Source organism: Schistocerca americana, chromosome 10 (genome assembly GCF_021461395.2).
Source record: "Schistocerca americana isolate TAMUIC-IGC-003095 chromosome 10, iqSchAmer2.1, whole genome shotgun sequence".
Taxonomy (NCBI): Eukaryota; Metazoa; Arthropoda; class Insecta; order Orthoptera; family Acrididae; genus Schistocerca; species Schistocerca americana.
This window is the reverse complement of record NC_060128.1, coordinates 163,475,639-163,499,412: the sequence shown is the minus strand read 5'-3', so window position 1 is coordinate 163,499,412 and position 23,774 is coordinate 163,475,639. Positions and strand designations below refer to the sequence as shown.

The following is a 23,774-nucleotide window of genomic DNA, read 5'->3' as shown; positions in this document are numbered from 1 at the left end:
TTTTTGAATCACCCTGTATTTTAGATCTGAAGATGGTCATTACAGACTGAAACCGGTCATCATCTAAAGAATTCATTTGTGATCAGAGACTGGAATAAAAAATCATTTTACAGTATTGGATCACTGTTTGTACACGCGATTATGTCGCAGTTGGTGATACATTACTATTATTTGCAAGACGATTCTAATTGTGTAATCAGATTTTCAATATCTTTATTAGTTAGTATCTCACGGTAAATTATACAAGTAACACCCAGCAACGAATTTCCAAAATCTAAACGGTTCATCCGATTTTGTCGATCGCCGTGTCTTTAGAAAGCTATTACTGTAAACCTAAATTCGTATGAACTACAGGTATGTAACTCGAATAGGGAATTAGATTAGGAAATGAGATGCTTAATGTAGTAAAGGAGTTTTGCTATTTGGGGAGCAAAATAACTGATGATGGACGAAGTAGAGAAGATATAAAATGTAGACTGGCAATGGCAAGGAAAGCGTTTCTGAAGAAGAGAAATTTGTTAACATCGAGCACAGATTTAAGTGTCAGGAAGTCGTTTCTGAAAATATTTGTATGGAGTGTAGCCATGTATGGAAGTGAAACATGGACGATAAATAGTTTGGACAAAAAGAGAATAGAAGCTTTCGAAATGTGGTGCTACAGAAGAATGCTGAAGATTAGATGGGTAGATCACATAAAAAATGAGGAGGTATTGAATAGAATTGGGGAGAAGAGGAGTTTGTGGAACAACTTGACAAGAAGAAGGGATCGGTTGGTAGGACATGTTCTGAGTTATCAAGGGATCACAAATTTAGCATTGGAGGGCAGTATGGAGGAGAAAAATCGTAGAGGGAGACCAAGAGATGAATACACTAAGCAGATTCAGAAGGATGTAGGTTGCAGTAAGTACTGGGAGATGAAGAAGCTTGCACAGGATAGGGTAGCATGGAGAGCTGCATCAAACCAGTCTCAGGACTGAAGAGCACAACAACAACTTGAATAGTACATGAGTTATTGGAGGTCAAAGTGGCCGATTACTATTGATCGCGTCAGACCATAAGTACTCCACGTTTACACGAAAAAATGGTAGCAGCATGCTTATAAATATATTTATTCATCCATGTTTTTATTTATATACGATATATTCTATTCATGAAGAAATTGGTTAAATATTCACTGTGTTATAGGAAGCACAGAGACATTAAGCTACTGCCCTACCTTTTGTTCTATTCCTTGGATATACGTTCATGTAATTTGTTTAGATATCTAATAATGTGTGCTATAGCGTGTTTATGGTCCAGCCGTAGGAATATTTATATAATTCCAAGTTATGTAAATGTAAATCCAGTACTTCGAATGTGTTTCATTATGTTTGTGTGGGTGCGTTGGCATGAAGACGTGGAGCGAGCGCTCTAGCCAATCACAGCGCTCGTGAATGGGGAGACTGGATGGAAGGCAGTTCCGGCAGTGCGGCAGTTCAGGCCGGCACGGCACGGGACACGGGAGAGAGTGCTGGACACGGGCAGTACAGCGCGACGGACGCACAGTCGGCGGAAAGACTTGGACAGCGGAGCAGTTTGCGCGTGGTCGCGGAGGATAGAAGTATTTCGGAGTGCCGACCTGTGCACTTGTGAGATTTCCGTGGCTTCTACAGTGGAGAAGTAGAGTACTTTTAGAGGTGAACATCTCGCAAGCTGTGTTATTGTTCATAACTCATTACGTGCTGTGGGAATCTATTGTTTTCCAGTTTCGACTTATATTTTATTTAATTGCTGGACCATCGACACCAATGTTTTGCAGAAATATGCCTCATTCTCAAAAGTACTTCTACTATCGTACTCATCTGTTAAAGTCGTTAAGATAGTACCTGCAGATTTTATTTAACTACGAATAAAAGCTTTCTGAGGTGCTCTGTCCATTAACGTGCGTAATTTTTCTAGTTACCGTACAGTTGACCTCTGAAAGCCCGGAGATAGTCACGAGTACTTCAGTATGTTGCAAAGAGCCACCGATTAGCGAGTCGTAAGAACTATAATACTGGGAGGTAGATGGGATGACTTTGTGACACTTGTGTGGAAATGAATGTTTTTCAATATTTCTGCGGAACCCAAGACATATCAGATATAACACTCCTCAGAACAAGCTGTTCCAGAAGCAGGACACACTGGTCTGTCCGCCACTACCTCGGACGTACGACTGGAAAAGGCCGCTTGGAGCAAGCACTTTGGACAGTTCTGTATTCTTCAAGCCGATATTACAGATTCTTGAGAAGAAACTAATACCATTACAGTTAATGGTTTTGCTTTTGCATGGAGTCACAGTCACTTTCTGAAAGATATAACCGCCATTTGACACTACAACGATTTTTATACCACAATATGGATTTCGATTTTAGCCCATTTTCAAGTGTATCAAAAAATCGTTAGATTGAGTAGAACTCAAGTCATCGTCAAAACATGTATCTTCAGTTATACAAACCAATTTTCTCGGAATAAATGCGAGCACATTTGTGTAATATGCTAAATTAGCATGACCCAGTTGATATGGTTGTGCAAAAAAGATGACCAACTCACAGGTCTTAAATTTTACCACAGTGTGCTGTGATTTGGTCACCTACTTTTCCACAACCATATCAACTTAGTCATGCTAATTGCCAGTAAATGAGCATATTACACGAATGTCATCGCATTTATTTAGACAAAATTAAATTATACAACCGAAGGTACATGTTTGACGATGACTTGTGTTCTACTCAAGTCTAATGATTTATAATACTTGTAACACTTGATAATGGCCTAAGGACAAAATCCAGATTGTTAAATAAAACCTACTGTACAGTCAAATGGCAATTATACCTTTCAGAAACTATTACAGATACCTGCAATATGCTACCGAACAAAAACCGAAATTTTGTAAGTAATTAAAACCAACGTCCCTGGATGGACCCTGCGTCTCTCATGATCGAAATAGCTGTTGTACAATGAACTAGAAGTTTGTTTCCTGAAACTGCGGTTGTGTGTTGTAGTTTTCATCTTAATCTATGTCTGTGGAAACAACTTCAGTGTTGAGGCCGTGTTGCCGCCGTAAGTAAAATGAAGAGCTACACTTTCATATAAGAAGGTGTTCGGCCCTAGCACGTTTTCCCCTGGAAATCTTGGATACTGACTCGCTATGTATTCAGGTGAGCACGCCCAAAAGCAAAAGGTTTCAGGTCTTCTATGACTATTTTGTGCCCTAGTGGCTCTAGAAATATGTGGGATTACAGTGGAAGCCAGCATCGCACTAACAAAGTCGCTGAAGGCTGGAACCGACGGGTAAATACATTAACGTCAAAAGATCATCCAAATGTTTACTTATTAGTGAACAATAAAATCTTCGAGAAGATGCAGGGTACCACGACCACAAGTTTGACAGATTAATTTTAAATTTTCGTGCTGAAAGATGTCAGTAATGAAACCTGGCGAGACTATTGATTTAAAAAGATTCCAAATTGCTGGCAACTTCAAATCATTTCTTACTTGGGAGGCTCACGCACAGAAATTACAGTGAAGAAGAAAACGTCACAACCATAGTAAGTTACGTAAATAATGAAGAGAAGTTTAATGCACGTCATACTCGTTAGAAATCTTGTAAGTGAAGCTTAATGGTGTATGAAGAGGGATTACCTCCTCCTGGAAAGTCGACTAAGGATCTCTTGCGATTTGTAAAATATTCGCTAACGAAGACCGTGCCTTTTCTAGGGAATCATTGCGGCATTCGCCGAGACTGTTTCTTAGAATTAAAATCTCGGTGAATACCCAAATCAAAATCGTTGCAACGGAAACGCAGCAAAAAGACATGCAGCTACATACATTCATTCTACACCTCCTAGATACAGCTTGTTTTAATAAATAAACAATGATAAGAGACAGTCCGTGAAGAACAGGGTTATTGCATGCAAAATGTGGTACACGGTGTGTTTTATTCTGTAAGTGGATAATTCTACGATAAAGCAAGACATGGCAGCTACATAATTTTAGATTCCTACTAATGATAGCTTCGTCAGGATGTGTGCATGTAAATAGTGGTCATTGCTAGAAATATGACTGCCAACAGTACTAACGCGTGGGGAGCTCCTGCCAGGAAAATGCTTTTCAAGGACGACTTGTGCAAGACCAGTGATGATGTGTGTCAGATAAGGATCCTGGGTATGTTACTGAAAGCATGTTGTTGTTGTGGTCTTCAGTCCTGAGACTGGTTTGATGCAGCTCTCCATGCTACTCTATCCTGTGCAAGCTTTTTCATCTCCCAGTACCTACTGCAACCTACATCCTTCTGAATCTGCTTAGTGTATTCATCTCTTGGTCTCCCCCTACGATTTTTACCCTCCACGCTGCCCTCCAATACTAAATTGGTGATCCCTTGATGCCTCAGAACATGTCCTACCAACCGATCCCTTCTTCTGGTCAAGTTGTGCCACAAACTTCTCTTCTCCCCAATCCTATTCAATACTTCCTCATTAGTTATGTGATCTACCCATCTAATCTTCAGCATTCTTCTGTAGCACCACATTTCGAAAGCTTCTATTCTCTTCTTGTCCAAACTATTTATCGTCCATGTTTCACTTCCATACATGGCAACACTCCATACAAATACTTTCAGAAATGACTTCCTGACACCTAAATCAATACTGGATGTTAACAAATTTCTCTTCTTCAGAAACGCTTTCCTTGCCATTGCCAGCCTACATTTTATATCCTCTCTACTTCGACCATCATCAGTTATTTTGCTCCCCAAATAGCAAAACTCCTTTACTACTTTAAGTGCCTCATTTCCTAATCTAATTCCCTCAGCATATGCGCTTAAAAATTTGTTGGTAATCAGGTAATGCAAATAATTATTTAAGCAGGTAACTGTTAAGCTGCGTCATTTACAGTGGTTTACTTGAATTTACGTGTCAATGTGATGACAGAAATGTAAGGGCCATCATGAACATTGTTTGCAGTCTGTAGTAACGGGATGGCAAAATTAATTTTATATTGTGCTGAATCATAGATTAATTTTTGAGGTGGTTGTAGTTAATTTTCGCAACAACTGTTAATGCAAACCTTAGTATCATAAACTGAAATAATTATGATTTTAAACTTGTGTTTTTGAGGGTTTTCACAGTCAGTTCCACTACAAGTAGACAGTGGTAAGTTAATGGTAAGACATGTTAAGTCCATTGAGTTTGTAAGTAAACAGTAGTAAGTACCCATTGATGTATTGTTAATGATAAAATTTTGGGTAGCATTTACGATCTTAAAAATACAGGGTGGCACAGGCAAAAGTAGCCCGCCTCCCATTTGAATACGAATGCAATATTTCGACTTCTGGAATAGAGAAAACCTCTGCTACAATGAAAACTCTTATGCAATAATCGATTGTTAGCATTCTTCTGTAAGCATTCCTGTTTATTTCGTCAGTGAAGTTAGACGTTTCATTTTGTAGTCTGCAGTGTAACTTTCTCGATAGAGAAACAATGGATGTTGTGGCAGCATATGTGAAGACAGGATTAACGAAACTAGCGAACTTTTCGAGGTCAAGTATTCGGATCGAGGACTACCAGTAAAGAGAGCAACACAGACCTTTACAAAAATGGCGCCCCTACAGGTCTGTGCGAAATGGAAAACGACAAATAATTTCTTTACTTCGCACAGCAGAAACTGTTTCAGACATTCTCCGACGAATTATTCAGAGGCCAAAGAAGTCTGCACAGAAACTCGCCCAACAGGAGCATGTAAGAAGGCGGAGATGCCAACGGATATATTGAAAAGCCGTACTTCGAAACCATGTCGTGTGATGGCGGTGCAGCATTTAAGGGAGGATAACAATCAGAAACGTGCAGGTTATTGCACGTGGCTTTTGTATAAGATAACAATCGTTTGTTACATCCTATCCATTACATCGTAAGTTATGACGCAAGGTTTCATCTTTCCGGCCATGCGAATTCACAGAACACGAGGTTGCGATGTAACAGGAACGCTCTCCATTAGACCGGTATTTTTCGACGCTACCCTCAACACGATTATAAATTATGGATCGTAATAACGAAAATAAATCAATGATTTAATAATGAAGAGTTTATTTATTCTTCATGTCACCCCCAACAAAACATTATCTTTAACTATAGAAGACCAACCAAAAGCTATGTAAAAGTAGAATGCTATAGGGTCTTTTGCCTTAAAAGTTAACTTCAAAACTTTATTAAGAGATAGTTGAGTCCTCTTCAAGCCATTCATTCCAGCACAAATTAAGAGACTAATGATTATGCTACCTCTGCACGGTCGAAATACCGCAGCTCTTCAAAAACTTCCCCAGTGAGCAGTCGCATATATGGAAATTTTTAATACATTTTGTGCTTAACTCACTGGATATGGAAGAGGAAACTGCTTCTTACAGCAAAATGAGGCAACATGCAACGTATCTAAGATATCCCTAGAATGAGTCCATGATATCTTCACTGAAGAACGAATTGTCACGAAACATTTAAGGCCACCACGTTCGTCGGATGTAGCAGTATGTGATTTTTTACTGTGGGGACACTTGAAGAGTAACGTCTATGTGGCAGATCCAACACAATACAGGAACTGATACACAACATCAGCTGTGAAGTTGCCGTCATCGATATCTGAACTTTACACCGGGTGTATCTGAATATGCGTAGACGTGCACAGCTGTGTATTGCAGGGAATCACTTTCTACACCTTCTATAAACGTACTTTTCACTGTGGTTTTTATTAGAAGTAAATTATAATTAAGTCCATTTCAGCTCCTAGTTTCCATAATTTCACTGCTTTTACTTTATACTTACACGGGCTACTTTTATCTGTGGACCCCTGTATTTCGTTATTGTAGAAATATTTGAAATTAGATACTCATCTGAATTAAAAAATCACAATCCACGTACTTGAAATACCTTACTTACGAGAATTAATTGAAACTTTACTGCTCAATTTCTCAAAATAACCAACTAGTCTCTTACCATTGTTTTCAGACGAGAACTTCACGTGTTAAACATCATTTTATCCATGCTGGCAGTTTTTGAACCTTTCGACGCATATTAAAATTGACTGACGTTTCCTAGCACGCTGTGCTACACCGCTAGACAGGAAACAAATTCTTAGTGTTCAAAATGTTTGGTAACATTTTTGGGAAGAGCGTACTTGTAATCTATATAAAACCAGTGAAAAATACAGTCTAGATCGAGATTGGTATTTTATTAAAATGATGGGTTTCCGCCTAGACTTCGACTATCTTCAGACAGCACCATCAGCTGAAGTTTACGATGCAATCAATTGACTGTTCTACGCATCGTCAATTTCAGCTGATGGTGACACCTGAAGATGACCTACGCCAAGGCCGAAACCGTTACTTATAGTAAAATACCCATCGCGATCTAGACTGTTTTTTCGCTGATTTTATTCAAATTCTTTGTGTGCCTGTGTACTACATGCAAATATCCGCTTAGCCCAGCAAGAGCCCAAGGCTTCGCAGAAGCGACTCTGCACAGTTGTTCCGACCACAGACGGAATGTCGTAACCGCAGAGCAAGTTGCCTCGAAGGTCTCGGTCCGTCGGCAGTACTCACCTGCACGAGCACGAGAGGGTTGCCGTCGAGGAAGGTCCTGTTGAGGACGTCGAAGTGCTGGAAGGCGCCTGGAGGCAGGTACTGGATCTGGTTGCGCTCGAGGCGCAGGGTGTCCAGCGACATGAGCGAGCCGCGGGCCTCGTCCGGCTCGGAGGTGGCGCTGTGCAGCCCGGCGATGCGGTTCGCCGACAGGTCGAGCGTCCTCAGGAGGCGCAGCGGCGCCAGCTGGCGGTACGGCACCGACGACAGCTGGTTGTCCGCCAGCTGCAGCCGAGACAGCCGCGGCGGGCCGTCGCGGAACAGCGCCACGTCCAGCTCCGACAGGTGGTTGCCCTGCGGACATCGGGTCGGCCGTCGCATGGCGTGTGCCACTGTGCGCGAAACAACAACTTTTTATACACTCTAAGGCAAAAACAAAAATGACGCAGAATTGGTAGGTGTAGATGTCATGAACATGGACAAACAAATGATTATAATTTCAGAGAAATGGGGTGATTTGTGTCAAAAGAAAGAGCTTCACAAGCCGAGCAAGTCAACAATGCGCTGGTTCACCTCTGGTCCATATGCAAGCATTTATTCAGCTTGGCATTGGTTGCTGGAGTTGAGCGACAGATCGTCAGGTTCCAGATGGCTGTAGAGCTCTGCCCTATATGCTCCAAACGCTCTCAGTTGGGGAAAGATCTGGCGACCTTGCACGCCAAGGCAGAGCTTGGCAAGCACGAAGAAAATCAACAGAAACCCTCGCCTTATGCGGCCTGTGAAATGTAATCCTAGGATGGCTTGCTATGAAGGGCAACAAAACGTAGAATACCGTCGACGTACCACTGAGCTCTAAGGGTGCTGCGGATGAAAACCAAAGTGGTCTTGAAATGGAACTCCAGAGTATCAGTTGTTGGGCCGTATGGCGGGTGGCAGTCAGCCTGCAGTCCCACCACTGTCCAGGGCATCTCCAGACGTGTCCTCGCTGGTCATAGGGATTCAGTTCGAAGAGGGACTCATCACTGAAGTCAATGACATTTCAGGCCTAAGATGTGTCTCGAGATGCCCCAGAGGGCGGTGGGATGCTAACCTGTGCATTGACGCAGATACGGCACAACAACCAGGCGTACAGTTCTGGGAGGCCATTTCTTTTCACAGCAGGACTTCTTTGGGTGTCATCCTTACAACACAGCGGTGCGATGGTGATATTCTACGTCCTGTCTTGTTGCCCTTCATGGCAAGTCATCATTGCCTAACGTTTCAGCAAGATGATATCCGCCCACGCACGGCGACAGTTTCTAAAGCTTGTCTTCGTCCTTCCAAACCCTACCTGGGCCAGCAATGTCGCTGGATCGCTACCCAACTGAAGACGTACGGAGCATTTTCTGCACAGCCCTCCAACCATCGCGGCATTATCTCGATCTTATGTGCCAATTGGACAGAATTTGGCTCGATATCCCTCAGAAGGACATCCAACAACTCTATCAATCAATGTCAAGCCAAGTAACTTTGCATAAGGGCCACAGGTGAACCAATGCGTTATTGAGCTCAGCTTATGCAATTCTTTCTCTTGAATAACTGATCCAATTTTTCCGTAATTGTAATCATTTGTTTGTCTGGACAGGTAATCCAACCGATACATCAAACCGACCGATTTTCGTAGTATTCGGATACTTTCTTCTTGGTGTGTCTATTTTTTGTCTTAGAGTGTATGTTTAGCGTCAGACTGGCCCAGTTAGTCCGTGGTGTGTCAACGGTGGACACATGCGTCCTGCAGTAATCGTGGAATGTTAAATAAAGATCGAAGAGTTGATTTCCCTAGAATGACATTATCACTCTGCAGCGGAGTGTGTGCTGATATGAAACTTCCTGGCAGATTAAAACTGTGCGCCGGACCGAGACTCGAACTCGGGACCTATGCCTTTCGCAGGCAAGTGCTCTACCAACTGAGCTACCCAAGCAAGACTCACGCCCTACCCCCACACAGCTTTGCTTCTGCCAGTACCTCATCTCCTACCCTCCAAACTTTACAGAAGCTCTCCTGTGAACCTGCATAGTTTCCGAGTTCGAGTCTCGGTCCGGCACACAGTTTTAATCTGTCAGGAAGTTTCAGTTGATTTCCCTGTACATCGCTGATACCTGTAGACTGGAGGAAAATGGTGATGGGAAGACCTGTCTACAGAGTACGTCAATTGTCAGTTGTGAACAGCCTCACGATGTTGTAATCGCGGAGTTGTGGAGTGTCTCAATCCAACAAGTGGTATCCCTGGACGATGGAAGTCAGCTGTCAGCTTGTGTGTCACTGACAGTGAAACAGGAATGTTTGATGTTATCTCAATTTTCTCATATTGAGAACTTATGAGCAACGTATAGCGACCCAAAAGTCCTGTGGGAATGCACGAATTCACAGACTAATGCAGGTAGAGAGGTAAACATCGAGCACATGCCTAAAACGACACGGGGCTCTATTGGAACCGAAAACGAGAGCAAATACTGGCCAACAGGTGGCGATGGGCAGCAACAAGTCAGTGACGTAACATAGAATGGGCTGTAGTGGAAGAGGGAGTCAGATCATCCCTAGTCTGGCTGATAAACACCTGCTGGGAGGAACGACTTTTGTGCAGGATGGCGCTCCACCCCGTACTGCTACACGTGTGGAACACCCGCTGCGAACATCGTTTGGTGAGGATCGCGTGCTGGGCCGCCACTTCCGCCACGCTTGGCCCCCCAGGTCCCCAGGCCTCAATGCGTGTCATTACTGGTTATGGGGTTACCTGAAGTCGCAAGTCAACCGCGATCGTCCGACCTCATTAGCGATGCTAAAAGACAACATCCGACGGCAGATTGCTCAGCCAACTCCAGTGGCAGACACTGCAAGAGAGGTTCTGTGCATCACGGTGTAGTCTACTGTTAAACTTCCGAGAGCGTACGCTCCTAGAAGATTCAACTAATACACTGCTTCCCCCTACGTATGTCTCGCGAAAAGACTGTGAAGATAAAACTAAAGAGATTTGAGCACACACGGTGACTTACCAGCGATCGTTCTTCTCGCGATCCATATGTTTTAGATGTGCAGATTGTCCAAAAGAAAAGCACAGACAAGGTTTAGGGACAGGTTTCTTCCACCTAAACAAGAAAGAAATGTGTACTAAACATGGAGTCTAAAATGCGTACTTTGAGAGCTATGAGAGCTTGTTCATGTTCGCCAGACTGAAACACGTCTCTTCTACCGAACAAGTGGTCATAGTTCATGAGGTTTGCACGTCAGAGGCATGTTCCTACGGCTTGTCTGTACTTTTGCCGGCCGAAGTGGCCGTGCGGTTAAAGGCGCTGCAGTCTGGAACCGCGAGACCGCTACGGTCGCAGGTTCGAATCCCGCCTCGGGCATGGATGTTTGTGATGTCCTTAGGTTAGTTAGGTTTAACTAGTTCTAAGTTCTAGGGGACTAATGACCTCAGCAGTTGAGTCCCATAGTGCTCAGAGCCATTTGAACCATTTTTTGTCTGTACTTTTTTTGGCGACGCCCCCTGGATGCAGACTGTGTGTCCCTGCCAGTAGTGCGTCGATGCGGCAGACGGAGCTGCGTTACTGAGCGGCGCGACCCACCTGCAGGTCCAGCGCCTCGAGCAGCTGCAGGTTGGAGAAGGCGGCCGGCGGCAGCGAGGTGAGTGAGTTGTCTGCCAGGTCCAGCGTCTGCAGGGACTCCTCCAGGCCGCGCCACGCCTCCTGGTTCACCTCAGAGATGTCGTTACCTGCGACACGCCGAGCCACGAGTCATACGACCGTGTTTAAACTGGCCAAATGCAATAAAACCGATCTTGGATCATATGAAATGAACGATTCCAAAATTGAGGACTCAAAACCCGGAAATCTACTGCCATATAGGTAGCTATACGAAAATATGCACTACTGGCCATTAAAATTGCTACACCAAGAAGAAATGCAGATGATCAACTGGTATTCATTGGTCAAATATATTATACTAGAACTGACATGTGATTACATTTTCACGCAATTTGGGTGCATAGATCCTGAGAAATCAGTATCCAGAACAACCACCTCTGGCCGAAATAACGGCCTCGATACGCCTGGGCATTGAGTCAAACACAGCTTGAATGGCGTGTACAGGTACAGCTGCCCATGCAGCTTCAACACGATACCATAGTTCATCAAAAGTAGTGACTGGCGTATTGTGACGAGCCAGTTGCTCGGCCACCATTGACCAGACGTTTTCAATTGGTGAGAGATCTGGAGAATGTGCTGGCCAAGGCACTAGTCGAACATTTTCCGTATGCAGAAAGTCCGTTACAGGACCTGCAACATCCTGCTGAAATGTAGGGTTTCGCAGGGATCGAATGAAAGGTAGAGCCACGGGTCGTAACACATCTGAAATGTAACGTCCACTGTTCAAAGTGCCGGCAATACGAACAAGAGGTGACCGAGACGTGTAACCAATGGCACCCCATACCATCACGTCGGGTGATACGCCAGTATGGCGATGACGAATACACGCTTCCAATGTGCGTTCACCGTGATGTCGCCAAACACGGATGCGACCATCATGATGCTGTAAACAGAACCTGGATTCATCCGAAAAAATGACGTTTTGCCATTCGTGCACCTAGGTTCGTCGTTGAGTACACCATCGTAACTGCTCCTGTCTGTGATGCAGCGTCAAGGGTAACCGCGGTCATGGTCTCCGAGCTGACAGTCCATGCTGCTGCAAACGTCGTCGAACTGTTCGTGCAGATGGTAGTTGTCTTGCAAACGTCTCCATCTGTTGATTCAGGGATGGAGACGTGACTGCACGATTTGTTACAGCCATGCGGATAAGATGCCTGTCATCTCGACTGTTAGTGATACGAGGCTGTTGGGATCCAGCACGGCGTTCTGTATTACCCTCCGGAACCCACCGATTCCATATTCTGCTAACAGTCATTGAATGTCGACCAATGCGAGCAGCAATGTCGCGATACGATAAACCGCAATCGCGATGGGCTACAATGCGACCTTTATCAAAGTCGGAAACGTGATGGTACGCATTTCTCCTCCTTACACGAGGCATCACAACAACGTTTCACCAGGCAACGCCGGTCAACAGTTTATGAGAAATCGGTTGGAAACTTTCCTCATGTCAGCACGTTGTAGGTGTCGCCACCGGCGCCAACCTTGTGTGAATGCTCTGAAAAGCTAATCATTTGCATATCACAGCATCTTATTCCTGTCGGTTAAATTTCGCGTCTGTAGCACGTCATCTTCGTGGTGAAGCAATTTTAATGGCCAGTAGTGTATAAACGTCAGCATATATACTGAAGAGCCACAGAAACTGGTACACCTGCCTAATATCGCGTAGGGCTCCCGCGAGCATGCAGAATTGCCACAACACCACTTGGTATGGACTCGACTAGTGTTTGAAGTTGTGCTGGAGGGAACTGCAGGCAGAGCTGTCCACAGATCCGTAAGAGTATGACGGGGTGGTGGTCTCTTCTGAAAATCACATTGCAAGGCGTCCCAGATATGCTAAATAATGTTCACGTCTGGGGAGATTGGTGGCCGGTGGAAGAGTTTAAACTCAGTAGATTGTTGCTGGAGCCAGTCTATAGCAATTCTGGACGTGTGCCCAAGTCCGTTCGAATGCACAATGGACATGAATGGATGCAGGTGATCAGACAGGATGCTTAAGTACGTGTCATCCGTCACAGTCGTATCTTGACGTATCAGTGGTCCCATATCACTCCAACTGCACATGACCCACACCATTACCGAGCCTCCACCAGCTTGAACAATCCCTTGCTGACATGGAGGGTCTATGGATTCATGAGGTTGCCACCATACCCGTACATGTCCATCCGCCAGATACAATCTGAAACAAGACTCGTCCGACCAGGCAACATGTTTCCAGTCATCAACAGTCCAGTGTCGGTGCTGACGGGCCCAGGGGAGGCGTAAAGCTTCGTGTTGCGCACTCAACAGGACTAAACGAGTGGGTTTTCGGCTCCGAAAGCCCATATCGATGACGTTTCGTTGAATGGTTCGCATGCTGACACTTGTTGATGGTCCATCACTGAAATCTGCAGCAGTTCGCGGAAGGATTGCACTTCCGTCACGTTGAACGATTCTCTTCGGTCGTTGTTGGTCCTGTTTTTGCTGGATCTTTTTCCAGTCGCAGCAGTGTCGGAGATTTGATGTTTTACCAGATTCCTGATATTCACGGTATACTCGTGAAATGGTCGTGCGGGAAAATCCTCACGCCATTGCTACCTCGGAGACGCTGTCTCCCATCGTTCGTGCGCCAACTGTAACACCACGTTGAAACTCACTTAAATCTTGATAACCTCTCATTGTAGCAGCAGTAGCCGATCTAACGACTGCTCCAGACACTTCTTGTCTCATATAGGCGTTACCGACCGCAGCGCCGTATTCTGCCTGTTTACATATCTCTGTATCAGAATACGCACGCCTATACCGATTTCTTTGATGTTTCAGTGTATTTATTCGCTAACCATCCGATGCAATCATCACTACACTTCAGTTCTGCAATTACCAGTCAGTTAACACGATTTCTTGTTCGTAGGGCTATTTTACGAGAGCTTTTCCAGTTCTTTTGTATTAATATCCATTAATGTCATACTTTGCAATCTTAAAAGCATTTAAAGCCTCTTCAAGTCACATTTTCTCTTTATGCTGTTGTCCTTCTCTACCTGATCCACTGAGATGGACATGAAACATACAGTTGTTTACTTGTCTGCAACAATATAAATATATGCTAGCTTACTATGTCGACGAGAATACACTACAAATGAGAGAGCTGTAATGACTCCATTCATTGCGCTCACGACAGTACTTAGTATATAATTAGCTGACTTGTCATTGGTTACCATATCTACCACAGCCACCAATAAGTCTGCTCAATGCCACTACTTTGACGTATCTAGTGATGTTTAAAATATACTCAAGATAATATGACTCAAACATACAGGGTGTATATGAAGTTCGGGAACACTTTCAATTATTTGTTGCACAAGAACCAAACATTTTACAGATATCATACATATGCCATTTTGAAGAGAAACCCTGGAAGTTTTTTTTTCGTGTATACTGCCAAAGCGTAGTTTGGAAATTGGCCGATAGTCGGCGCTAGTCGCGAACATGGCGAGTTTAGGTGTGGGGCGAGCTTTCTGTGTGTTGGAGTTCGAAAAAACAAGCGTGCTACAGCTGTTCAACGGTTGTTTAGAACGAAGTACGGTAAGAAGCGACCAACAAGGAAGGCCATTTACCACAGGCACAACAAATTCCCCAAAGGTATTTATTTATTTATTCTTTATATATATACCTTGTCACGTCGAAAACTGTACGGGCCATTCTTCTTCGCTGAGAGCACTGTCGCTGGATATTTCTACTCGGACATGCTGCAGCAATGGCTGATGCCTCAGCTGCAATCGGACTCTCCGTTCATCTTTCAGCAGGATAGAGCTCCACTCCATTTTCATCGTGAAGTTCGTGGGTACCTGAACACGGAGCTGCCGCATCGATGGATCGGTCGTGCTACAGACGGGGACAGCTGTTTCATGAAATGGCCTTCCCGATCACCAGATTTCACTCCGTGTGACATTTTTCTGTGGGGACACATTAAAGATCTGGAGTATGCACTGCCTCTACCACGTGATGAAGCAGAGCTCCGGGAGAGAATATGGGAAACGATTGCCTCAGTCGATACCATGTTGGGACTGGTATGGCAAGAATTCGATTATCGTATTGACGTCTGCCGGGTCACTCATGGTTCCCATATCGAATGTTTGTAAAAAAACTTTCAGAGTTTCTCTTCAAAATTCAATATGTATGACATGTGTACAATGTTTAGTTCTTGTGCAATAAATAAATGAAAGTGTTCTCGGACTTTATGTACACCCTGTATAATCCTCTGATGAAGAAATATGAACCGATGTCTATGTATCCTCGTTTTGTACACCATCCAGTATGTAACTTTACCTCAACCATGACTTATCCGTGCCTTTTTCACTAGTTACTTTATATTTTGTGATATAGCTACACTACGGTTTGTACATTATCTGTGATTAGTCATAACTATGGAAATGAGCATTATAAATGAAACTTGACCTCACGTATTGATGCACATGAGCACTACATTTCTTAACAAGATTGTAAATACTTCGTAATGTTTTTCTATAAATCTGTATTGTTTAACTCAGGTTGTTTTCATTCCAGCATACTTTGTAAAGAGCGAGTTTCTCATACTATTGTGTTTTTCTTATATATTAGGCTTCATTTTAAAGTTTCATAGTTCAAATGAGCACTATAGCACTATCATACCTGACTATTTGTATATTCGTGATTCCTAGTCACAGATGTTAGATGGTTAATGCAAATGTTCCACAAATTAACGTGATACTTTTATGCTATTCAAAGAGCCAGATGCTCACAAAGATTTGTGTTTCTTTATTAATTATGTCTTTCATGCTACATTCCCAAACTTTTATCAGCCTATACTCATGTAATGTTAAGAATTCGTTGTGTTATTATGGCCAATTGCTATAACAACCCTGCCAAATTCTTCAGCACGAGGCAGCAGGTTTATGAAAGGTGTATAAACAGGGTAAATTAATTCAAGTTTTGTAATGAAATATTATATTGAACCACAGATCGTCAAATGTAGTATCGAGTGTATAGTAGAGTCGCTGCTCAACAGCGATCGCTGACTCAAGGTATTACGGGTAATGTATTAGAGTAACTGTAGATCGAGTGATGTATGGACGACTCTCAAGTGTAAAGGCGTATTGTATCTGATGTGTGCTGCATATATACTTACTCGCTACGGACAGTAATGATTTTATCTGCAACATACTGTGCTGTTTGCTGACCGTAAAAGGAATCTCAACAGAAGTTGAAAGTAATCAAGGGAAGTAAAGGTGTTTTGTTACTAATGCAATGCGCGTATTCATAAGTGATGATCGAGACAATTTATAGCACTTACATCGAATGATTTTGCAACTCTAATTTTTTATGTATAATCAGTTTACTGAGTGTGTTAATTGTGAGCATTATTAACTTACAAAGAGTCAAAATACAAGTTTTAAAGTTAGTGCCATATTGTGACTTACCCCAGGTCAATGTCAGTTCCCAATCCATGCCATTTTTGATTAACTTTTTTTCTCAAGAAGTTATTGTCTCAGTCATATTCGATTTAACTGAAATGTATGCTAAGCAACAGCCTTGCACAAAAGCTGTTTGTTAACTACACTATTTAGAGTACTTACAGAGAACAGCGCGAAGCGTGTTATCATTGCGCAGCGAAAGGTAAGAAATTTTATTGTTTTAGGGATAGCATTCATTAAGCACAGGGACCATTATTTTCAAATTCCATCAGTTTTGTTTTATTACCAGGGGTAATTTAAAATCAATCAGATACAGTTTTTGTGTTGCGTAAATTCACGCAGTTTGGGTTTGGTTTAAAGTTGTTGACAGTTTACATTCTGTCAGCTAAATGAAATTTACATTCTCGCAGTCAGAGAAGCTCAGTACAGTGCAAAGCGGCGAGTTAAAATACACGTTCACATGCCATTCCTATTCTAACATTTGTGGCTGTCAGTAACGTAATTTAAATCATGTTTCAAACGCACATGTTTCAACGTTTACCAGGTATTTCAGGCATTCTGACGAATGCTTTTTGGCAATAATTGTAAAATACTCTACACGTGCTTTCCTATCCTTTGCGTCTTTGTATTTCCGCTTTTTGGTTTTCACTTTTGAGTATAGTATATTGAGAAAGGAACACGTCCGGTTATTTATTATGTCCATTTTCCATTGTACTTCCGGAAAGCTACTAATGCCGCAACCGTGTTAAAAGCGTTGTTTTTGAACCAATAAAGAGCACTGCGCAACCTAGGACTGTTTTTTTAATGTTAATTATAAGCTTGCTCCACCACCACGCTACAATGTACTAGAATAAATATGACAAATCTGTGGTTTGTGACAAATCCACACATATTATAAAAGTGGATATACGTACGTTTGTTTGTATGTGTGTATGTATGATTCAGCTGTCCCTACCACTGTCGTTTTATGTAACCCGCAATTCCACATCCGTCCACTTGCGAGATTTCTCTCGTTTGCTACTCGCAAACTATTAGTCATACAGAAAAAAATGAACGGGACTTTTGTTTAAGAAATTTAATGAAGTTAATTTGTGTACTAGCATAAGTCTTCGCTAGTGGCCATGGTTTCAGAGTTATTCGAGAAAAACGTGCAGAAGTAGCCTCCAAATACACTTGCACCCCCACACTCATCGCTCACCAGTCAGGATTTGTAGTATGTTGTCCGTGACACTCCCTCCTACAGCCGTACAAAAGTTTGGAACTGCCCGAATTATTTCCCACATTCGACCTTTCCTCGTCTTCATCGACTAGCCTTATTACGCCGCCTAGTTTCTACGACCAGTATCATTCTGATTCGTTCAGCGCTGTATAAGTAAATGTGATACTTGTTTGATCGAAAGCGCTCGTGTGCCTTATTTCCAACCTCCTGACGATAAAACATTTTTCTCCATTTTTGATAATAAAGATTACGAAAACTGTAAATCATTCTTTAGAAGCTGATAATTTGTACAGTCGTAATAAATCTATTGTTAGAATTACGTGGGAATAGAAAAACACACCAGCAGCGAGATACGATCCAAAGACCACACGCCTCTGAAAACAAACGCTTGCTCGCTCGGCTACATACACGCCCAATACATTTCCGAGAGAAAGTCAGATATCTCGGTGTCTGGCTGGACCGGAATCTTACATGGGGGGACCACATCGAATACGTAGCCAACAGAGCGCACGCGAGGCTCAAACAACTCTACCAAACGCTTAACAGGGAAAGCACAATGAATAGGAGGGTGGTGTCGACGTCCATATACATGACACTGATTAGATCTCCGATGAAGTGCGCAGCTCCCTTCTGGGGATACGCAGAAATTGGAAATTTGTGGTAAGGTCTTATGAGACCAAACTGCTGAAGCCATCGGTCCCTAAGCTCACGCACCGTGTAATCTAACTTAAACAAACTTACACTAAGGACAACACACACACGCATGCCCGAGGGAAGACTCGAACCTGCGACGGGGAGAGTCGCGCGGACCATGACAAGGCGCCCCAGACCACGCGGCTACCCCGCACGGGATATGCAGCTCCTACACGCCTGCAGATCATACGGAACAAAGTGCTACGCATCATTACCAACGCTCCACGCTACACACGCACCGTGGATCTTCGCAAAGAATACAGCCTTGGAACCCTCAAGAAAGTATTCAAAAAACACGCCACACGACTATACAGGAACTCGAGACACTCAAACAGTCATTACATTCTTACTCTGGGAAACTATGATCACAATCGTAGGTGGAAGCATAAGCGGCCCAAGACACTACTAGCTAGGGCATAACCCACTGTGACAAGCTAACATACACCAATAACCAACAAACGTCGGCAAGCCCCTGCATATCAGCAACGTTGACTGGAAATACCAGCTGCTACTAAAGCCGACCAACAGGCTACAACAGGGAAACTGATGACCTCTCCCACTGACACACAAACAAATCGCCAACATCACCCTACACTGTGCATCCGATATTTGACCTATCGGACACAAATCAGTGGCGAACCTGTTACTTCGGCCGGAGTGGCCGAGCGGTTCTAGGCACTACAGTCTGGAACCGCGCGACCGCTACGGTAGCAGTTTCGAATCCTGCATCTGGCATGAATGTGTGTGATGTCCTTAGGTTAGTTAGGGTTAAGTAGGTCTAAGTTCTAGGGGACTGATTACCTCAGAAGTTAAGTCCCATAGTGCTCAGAGCCATACCTGTTACAGGTATGCTGACGCTAACCAAGAGATCAACACGGGCACCAAGCGTCAGCCACCGAGTAACAGCACCGCACAACTTGAAAGGTATCTGTAGTGACGTAACAAGACTGTTACGCCACTGGAGGTATCCGAAGGAAAGGCACGCGTGCACACACGCCGACGGGCGTGAAGTACTGGAACAGGCTACGTAATTAATGCTATGAAGAAAAGTACGTAGCTGGATTAATACTTATCTTTAATCAATCATTGTGGTACATCGCTCTTGACGATACACAGGAGACTGTAATTACAATCACTGTAAGGCTAACGGCGCCCTGCTAGTTCGTAGCCATTAACTTAGCTGAAGGCTATTCTGTCTCTCGGCTAATGAGAGAGAAAGGCTTCGTACATCTAGTCGCTAGCTAGGTCGCCGTACAACTGGGGCGAGTGCTTGTTCGTATCACGAGACCTGCCTTGTGGTGGCGCTAGGTCTGCGATCACACAGTGGCGACACGCGGGTCCGACATGTACTAAATGGACCGCGGCCGATTTAATCTACCACCTAGCAAGTGTGGTGTCTGGCGGTGACACCACAGTATCGACATGCATGATAGCCACTACTAACAAAGCCTACGCTTGCATGTCCTATCGCAGTCAGCAAGACATCCGCTGCTGCTCTTACTACCCGACGTTTTTTCCCTTGGCTCTTGCCTTGATACTTCTCTCCCTCTGCCCTTACACTTTCGTTCGACTTCGACCCATTCTATCTCCAGATGAGCGCGTATAAGTGGTCAACCTTAACCAGACGTACGCAAACATCGCAGTACCCACATCCTGCGATACCTCACTTTAGTGAGAACTAACCCTTATGCAGAGATGGCAGTTTTTCCTACTCTGTTTTCCCGCAAACAGTTGAGAGTTGCGGTTTCCTGTTTCTATACGTCGAAGTCGTAATCGTGTTCTGACGTCCCGTCAATATGAATCAAACTGGCGAGGGCTACTTCGTATCGTCCCCCTCCCCCCACCCCACCCCCTTAGAGAAATGTTGATAATGATGAGAACACATGTCGACCTTATGTTATGTAAATTATCACGATGTCAAAGTTGAGATATTATTTTGCCGCTACAGATATTAACTCATGACGACAACTGTACTTTTACATTTTCGGAATAATCCTTTTTAAATTACGTGTTTCTCTGAACTGTAATTTCTTGGAAGTTACATAAAACACATTACTGTTATTTCATTTAACCATTAACAAAAAACCACGTCAAGATAAGCTTTTATTTCTCGTTTCCTTCTTTCTTCTCCAAAACTCTTTCATTTTCTCGCAATGAGCTCTTTTTCTCAGTGACTGCCTTAACCTGGGTGCGACGTGCCTGCAAAACCTTGTGGACTCAGTTCCTGACCGAATCCAGGCGGTTATCAAGTTTAGAGGCGGTATTATGCGGTATTAAATGATGCGAGTAGTGACTTCTCTAGGGTTGACTAATTTTTTGTCCAGTCAGCTAATACCTATATTGCTTGTAAACGAAATCATCAAAATACTATGTTCGTAGTGTTAAGAACTACTTGCTGCTGTTCAAAGGAGGTTTTAATTGGACCTGTGAAGTCTCTGCATTTGTGAAATAATACTGGACCTAAGACTGAATCTTGTGGAACACAATGTGAGATTTCTGTCCCCCGCTTACGTTGTTCTTATTGAATGGCTGGAACTGTCTCCAGCTTCCTAGTTGTTCCCTGAAGCACCGCCTTATGGTGAGCGGACTCACCAGAGAGGTCCAGCCTGCGCAGCTTCTGCAGGTGCCTGAGGGCGCGGCTGGGGACCGCCGTCAGCTCGTTGTCGCTGAGGTCCAGCTCCCACATGGACCGCTCCAGGCCCATGAACGCCTCGTCCGGGATCTCCGCCAGCGCGTTGTGGGTGATCTCCAGCCCGTACAGACCTGCAAGCACAGCAGCAGTCGTGTACCAGCCCGCCCCGCACATGATAACGCTACTGCTCGATACTATATACAGTTTGGTTCCCTTAAAACTGGGTCCAGTGATGCTTAACGACTGTGGACCCAGTTTCAAAGGAAATGGTCGTCTCACCGGCCAGAGGTATTGCATAAGCAACAACTGACAGGTTGTATCTCAAGCCATCGTAAAACTGTCTCATGAACCGGTACTGAGAATATTACGCCTTTCTTTCTTCTTTCTTTTGCTGGTGCCTTACCCCGCGGTTTCGCAGGGTCGGCATGGTTAGAACGGATTTGGCAAGGTTAATTTTAAGGGTTGGCCAGATGCCCTTCCTGCCGTCACCCAGTACCCCCTGGGACGGATTAGTGTACCCCAGCTGTCTGCGTCTAGTGCAATCCATGGAATAGTGCGAACGTATTCAGATGTCTGCGAGTAATATAACTGAGGCGGAACGTGGGGACCAGCCCGGTATTCACCTAGTGGGATGTGGAAAACTACTGAGAATATTGCGCCACCAGTAGTGAAATGTGTGATATTTTTATCACATGTTTCGGCACTACGGTCTATCATTATCGGTTGCTATAAAACAAGGAACCCAATCAATAAATCGCAATACTATACGTACAACCGTATAAAAATATTTATATCGTCCTTTATTATAACATGATTAGATGGATCGATCACGCAACTAATGAGGAGGTACTGAATAGAATTGGGGAGAAATGGAATTTGTGGCACATCTTGACTAGAAGAAGGGATCGGTTGGTAGGACATGTTCTGAGGTATCAAGGGATCATCAATTTAGTATTGGATGGCAGCGTGGAGGGTAAAAACCGTAGAGGGAGAACAAGAGATGAATACACTAAGCAGATTCAGAATGATGTAGCTTGCACTAGATACTTGGAGATGAAGAAGCTTGCACAGGACAGGGTAGCATGGAGAGCTGCATCAAACCAGTCTCTGGATTGAAGACCACAACACATTACAACATATCCTACACCTTCTTTCCCATTATTTATAACTAAAATGTAGCAGGAAACATGCAAATGCAATGTGAAATACAAAACTTTCAGTATCACGTCTCATTTTGGCATGTTATGGTATCAAGGTATAGTTTTAAACTAAAGGCAGGTGCGTTCACTTACCAAAACTAGTACTTTCCTGCAACGCATATGTCACAGCCCCCAACGGTGCTACTCACTATCGTGAAATCTATGGACATCAAAAGTCCTGTCTTAGTATATTCCGAAAATCAATACCACACCTGTGTTGCAACGAGTGTATCCATCTGAAATGACCAACAGAAAACATTGAGCTCAACGCCGCTAATTCGAATAAGTTGGTGAATACTTCCCAAGGAGGACATTGCTAAAGTGGCCCTTCGACACTTCTATTTTCTCATTAAGATGCTGACGCATTCCTGACAAAAACCACCCCTTATCCTCAAAGTGCAATTCCCTCATGCTCTCATGCTGTCTGTGATGTTACGAGATGCTTCATCACTGCCGATGAGCCTCTCTCTTTCTTATTAAAGTTTCTAACCTTTTGCCCCACGTCCTTATTCTGCAATCCTGACACATTATTTACATAAGCTCCCACCTTCGCCATCCAAACTCCCCTGTGCCAGTCCTACGCTTTAGTTTCTCCTCCAGTTTTAATCGTCTGTTCTGAATGCAATTTTAATCCCCTTGTTCTTAAATAACCTCGCTAATTTATATGAGATGATTCCCTAGTACAGCATTACTCTGTATTTCTGCGGACTTTCTCGTTTTGTTGGTTTCTGTGCCCTCATCGTTGCGTTGCAGGAAAGTGTTAACTTTGATAGGTGAAAGCGGCTCCCTTTAGTTTAAAACTGTGAGAGTATAACACGCCAAAATGAAGTGTTCTAGGAAGAGGTTTTTTATTTGATAACACATGTTTACTGCTGGTTTTTACTTTTGATGATGCCTAATGGCGCAGACGCCGTAACAAAGGACGATATGGATATCTTTGATGTCGTTACAGTACATCTAGTATTGCGATTTATTAATTGGTTTCCTAGTTTTAAAGCACCTGATAATTGCCTAACGCAATTCCGAAACATGTTGTGCTGAAAATATCACTTACTTGACAACTGCTGGCGTAACAGGCTCAGTACCAATAACAGACAGTCTGCATTCGAAAACCGTTCTCTAGCTTGTTTTCTCCTGTACCGGTGTGTCACGAAACGTTCTGTGCTATGACTCCTAGATCACGACTCGAATCTGGACCCCTGCCATTTGCAAACCCAATTATAAAACGAGGACAGAGACTGCGAACAGAAACTTGGTACTTCTGGAGTGCTCCAACATTAACAGTTATTAGACTAGATTGGAGTAAATTCAGTTTCCGTTCCATAGACCCAAA

At 43.6% G+C, this 23,774-nt stretch overlaps 1 protein-coding gene across 1 annotated transcript in view; it reads right to left on the bottom strand.

Annotated features, from left to right (window-relative positions):
* LOC124552498 (chaoptin) overlaps positions 1 to 23,774 on the bottom strand; it is a 231,614-nt gene that overhangs the window by 118,932 nt on the left and 88,908 nt on the right. The window contains exons 3-5 of the mRNA XM_047126782.1: positions 21,203 to 21,373; positions 11,192 to 11,337; positions 7,607 to 7,939 (exon numbers count right to left, since the gene is read on the bottom strand). Of these exons, the coding sequence (XP_046982738.1) occupies positions 7,607 to 7,939; positions 11,192 to 11,337; positions 21,203 to 21,373 (650 nt within the window). The remainder of the gene's footprint in view (positions 1 to 7,606; positions 7,940 to 11,191; positions 11,338 to 21,202; positions 21,374 to 23,774) is intronic.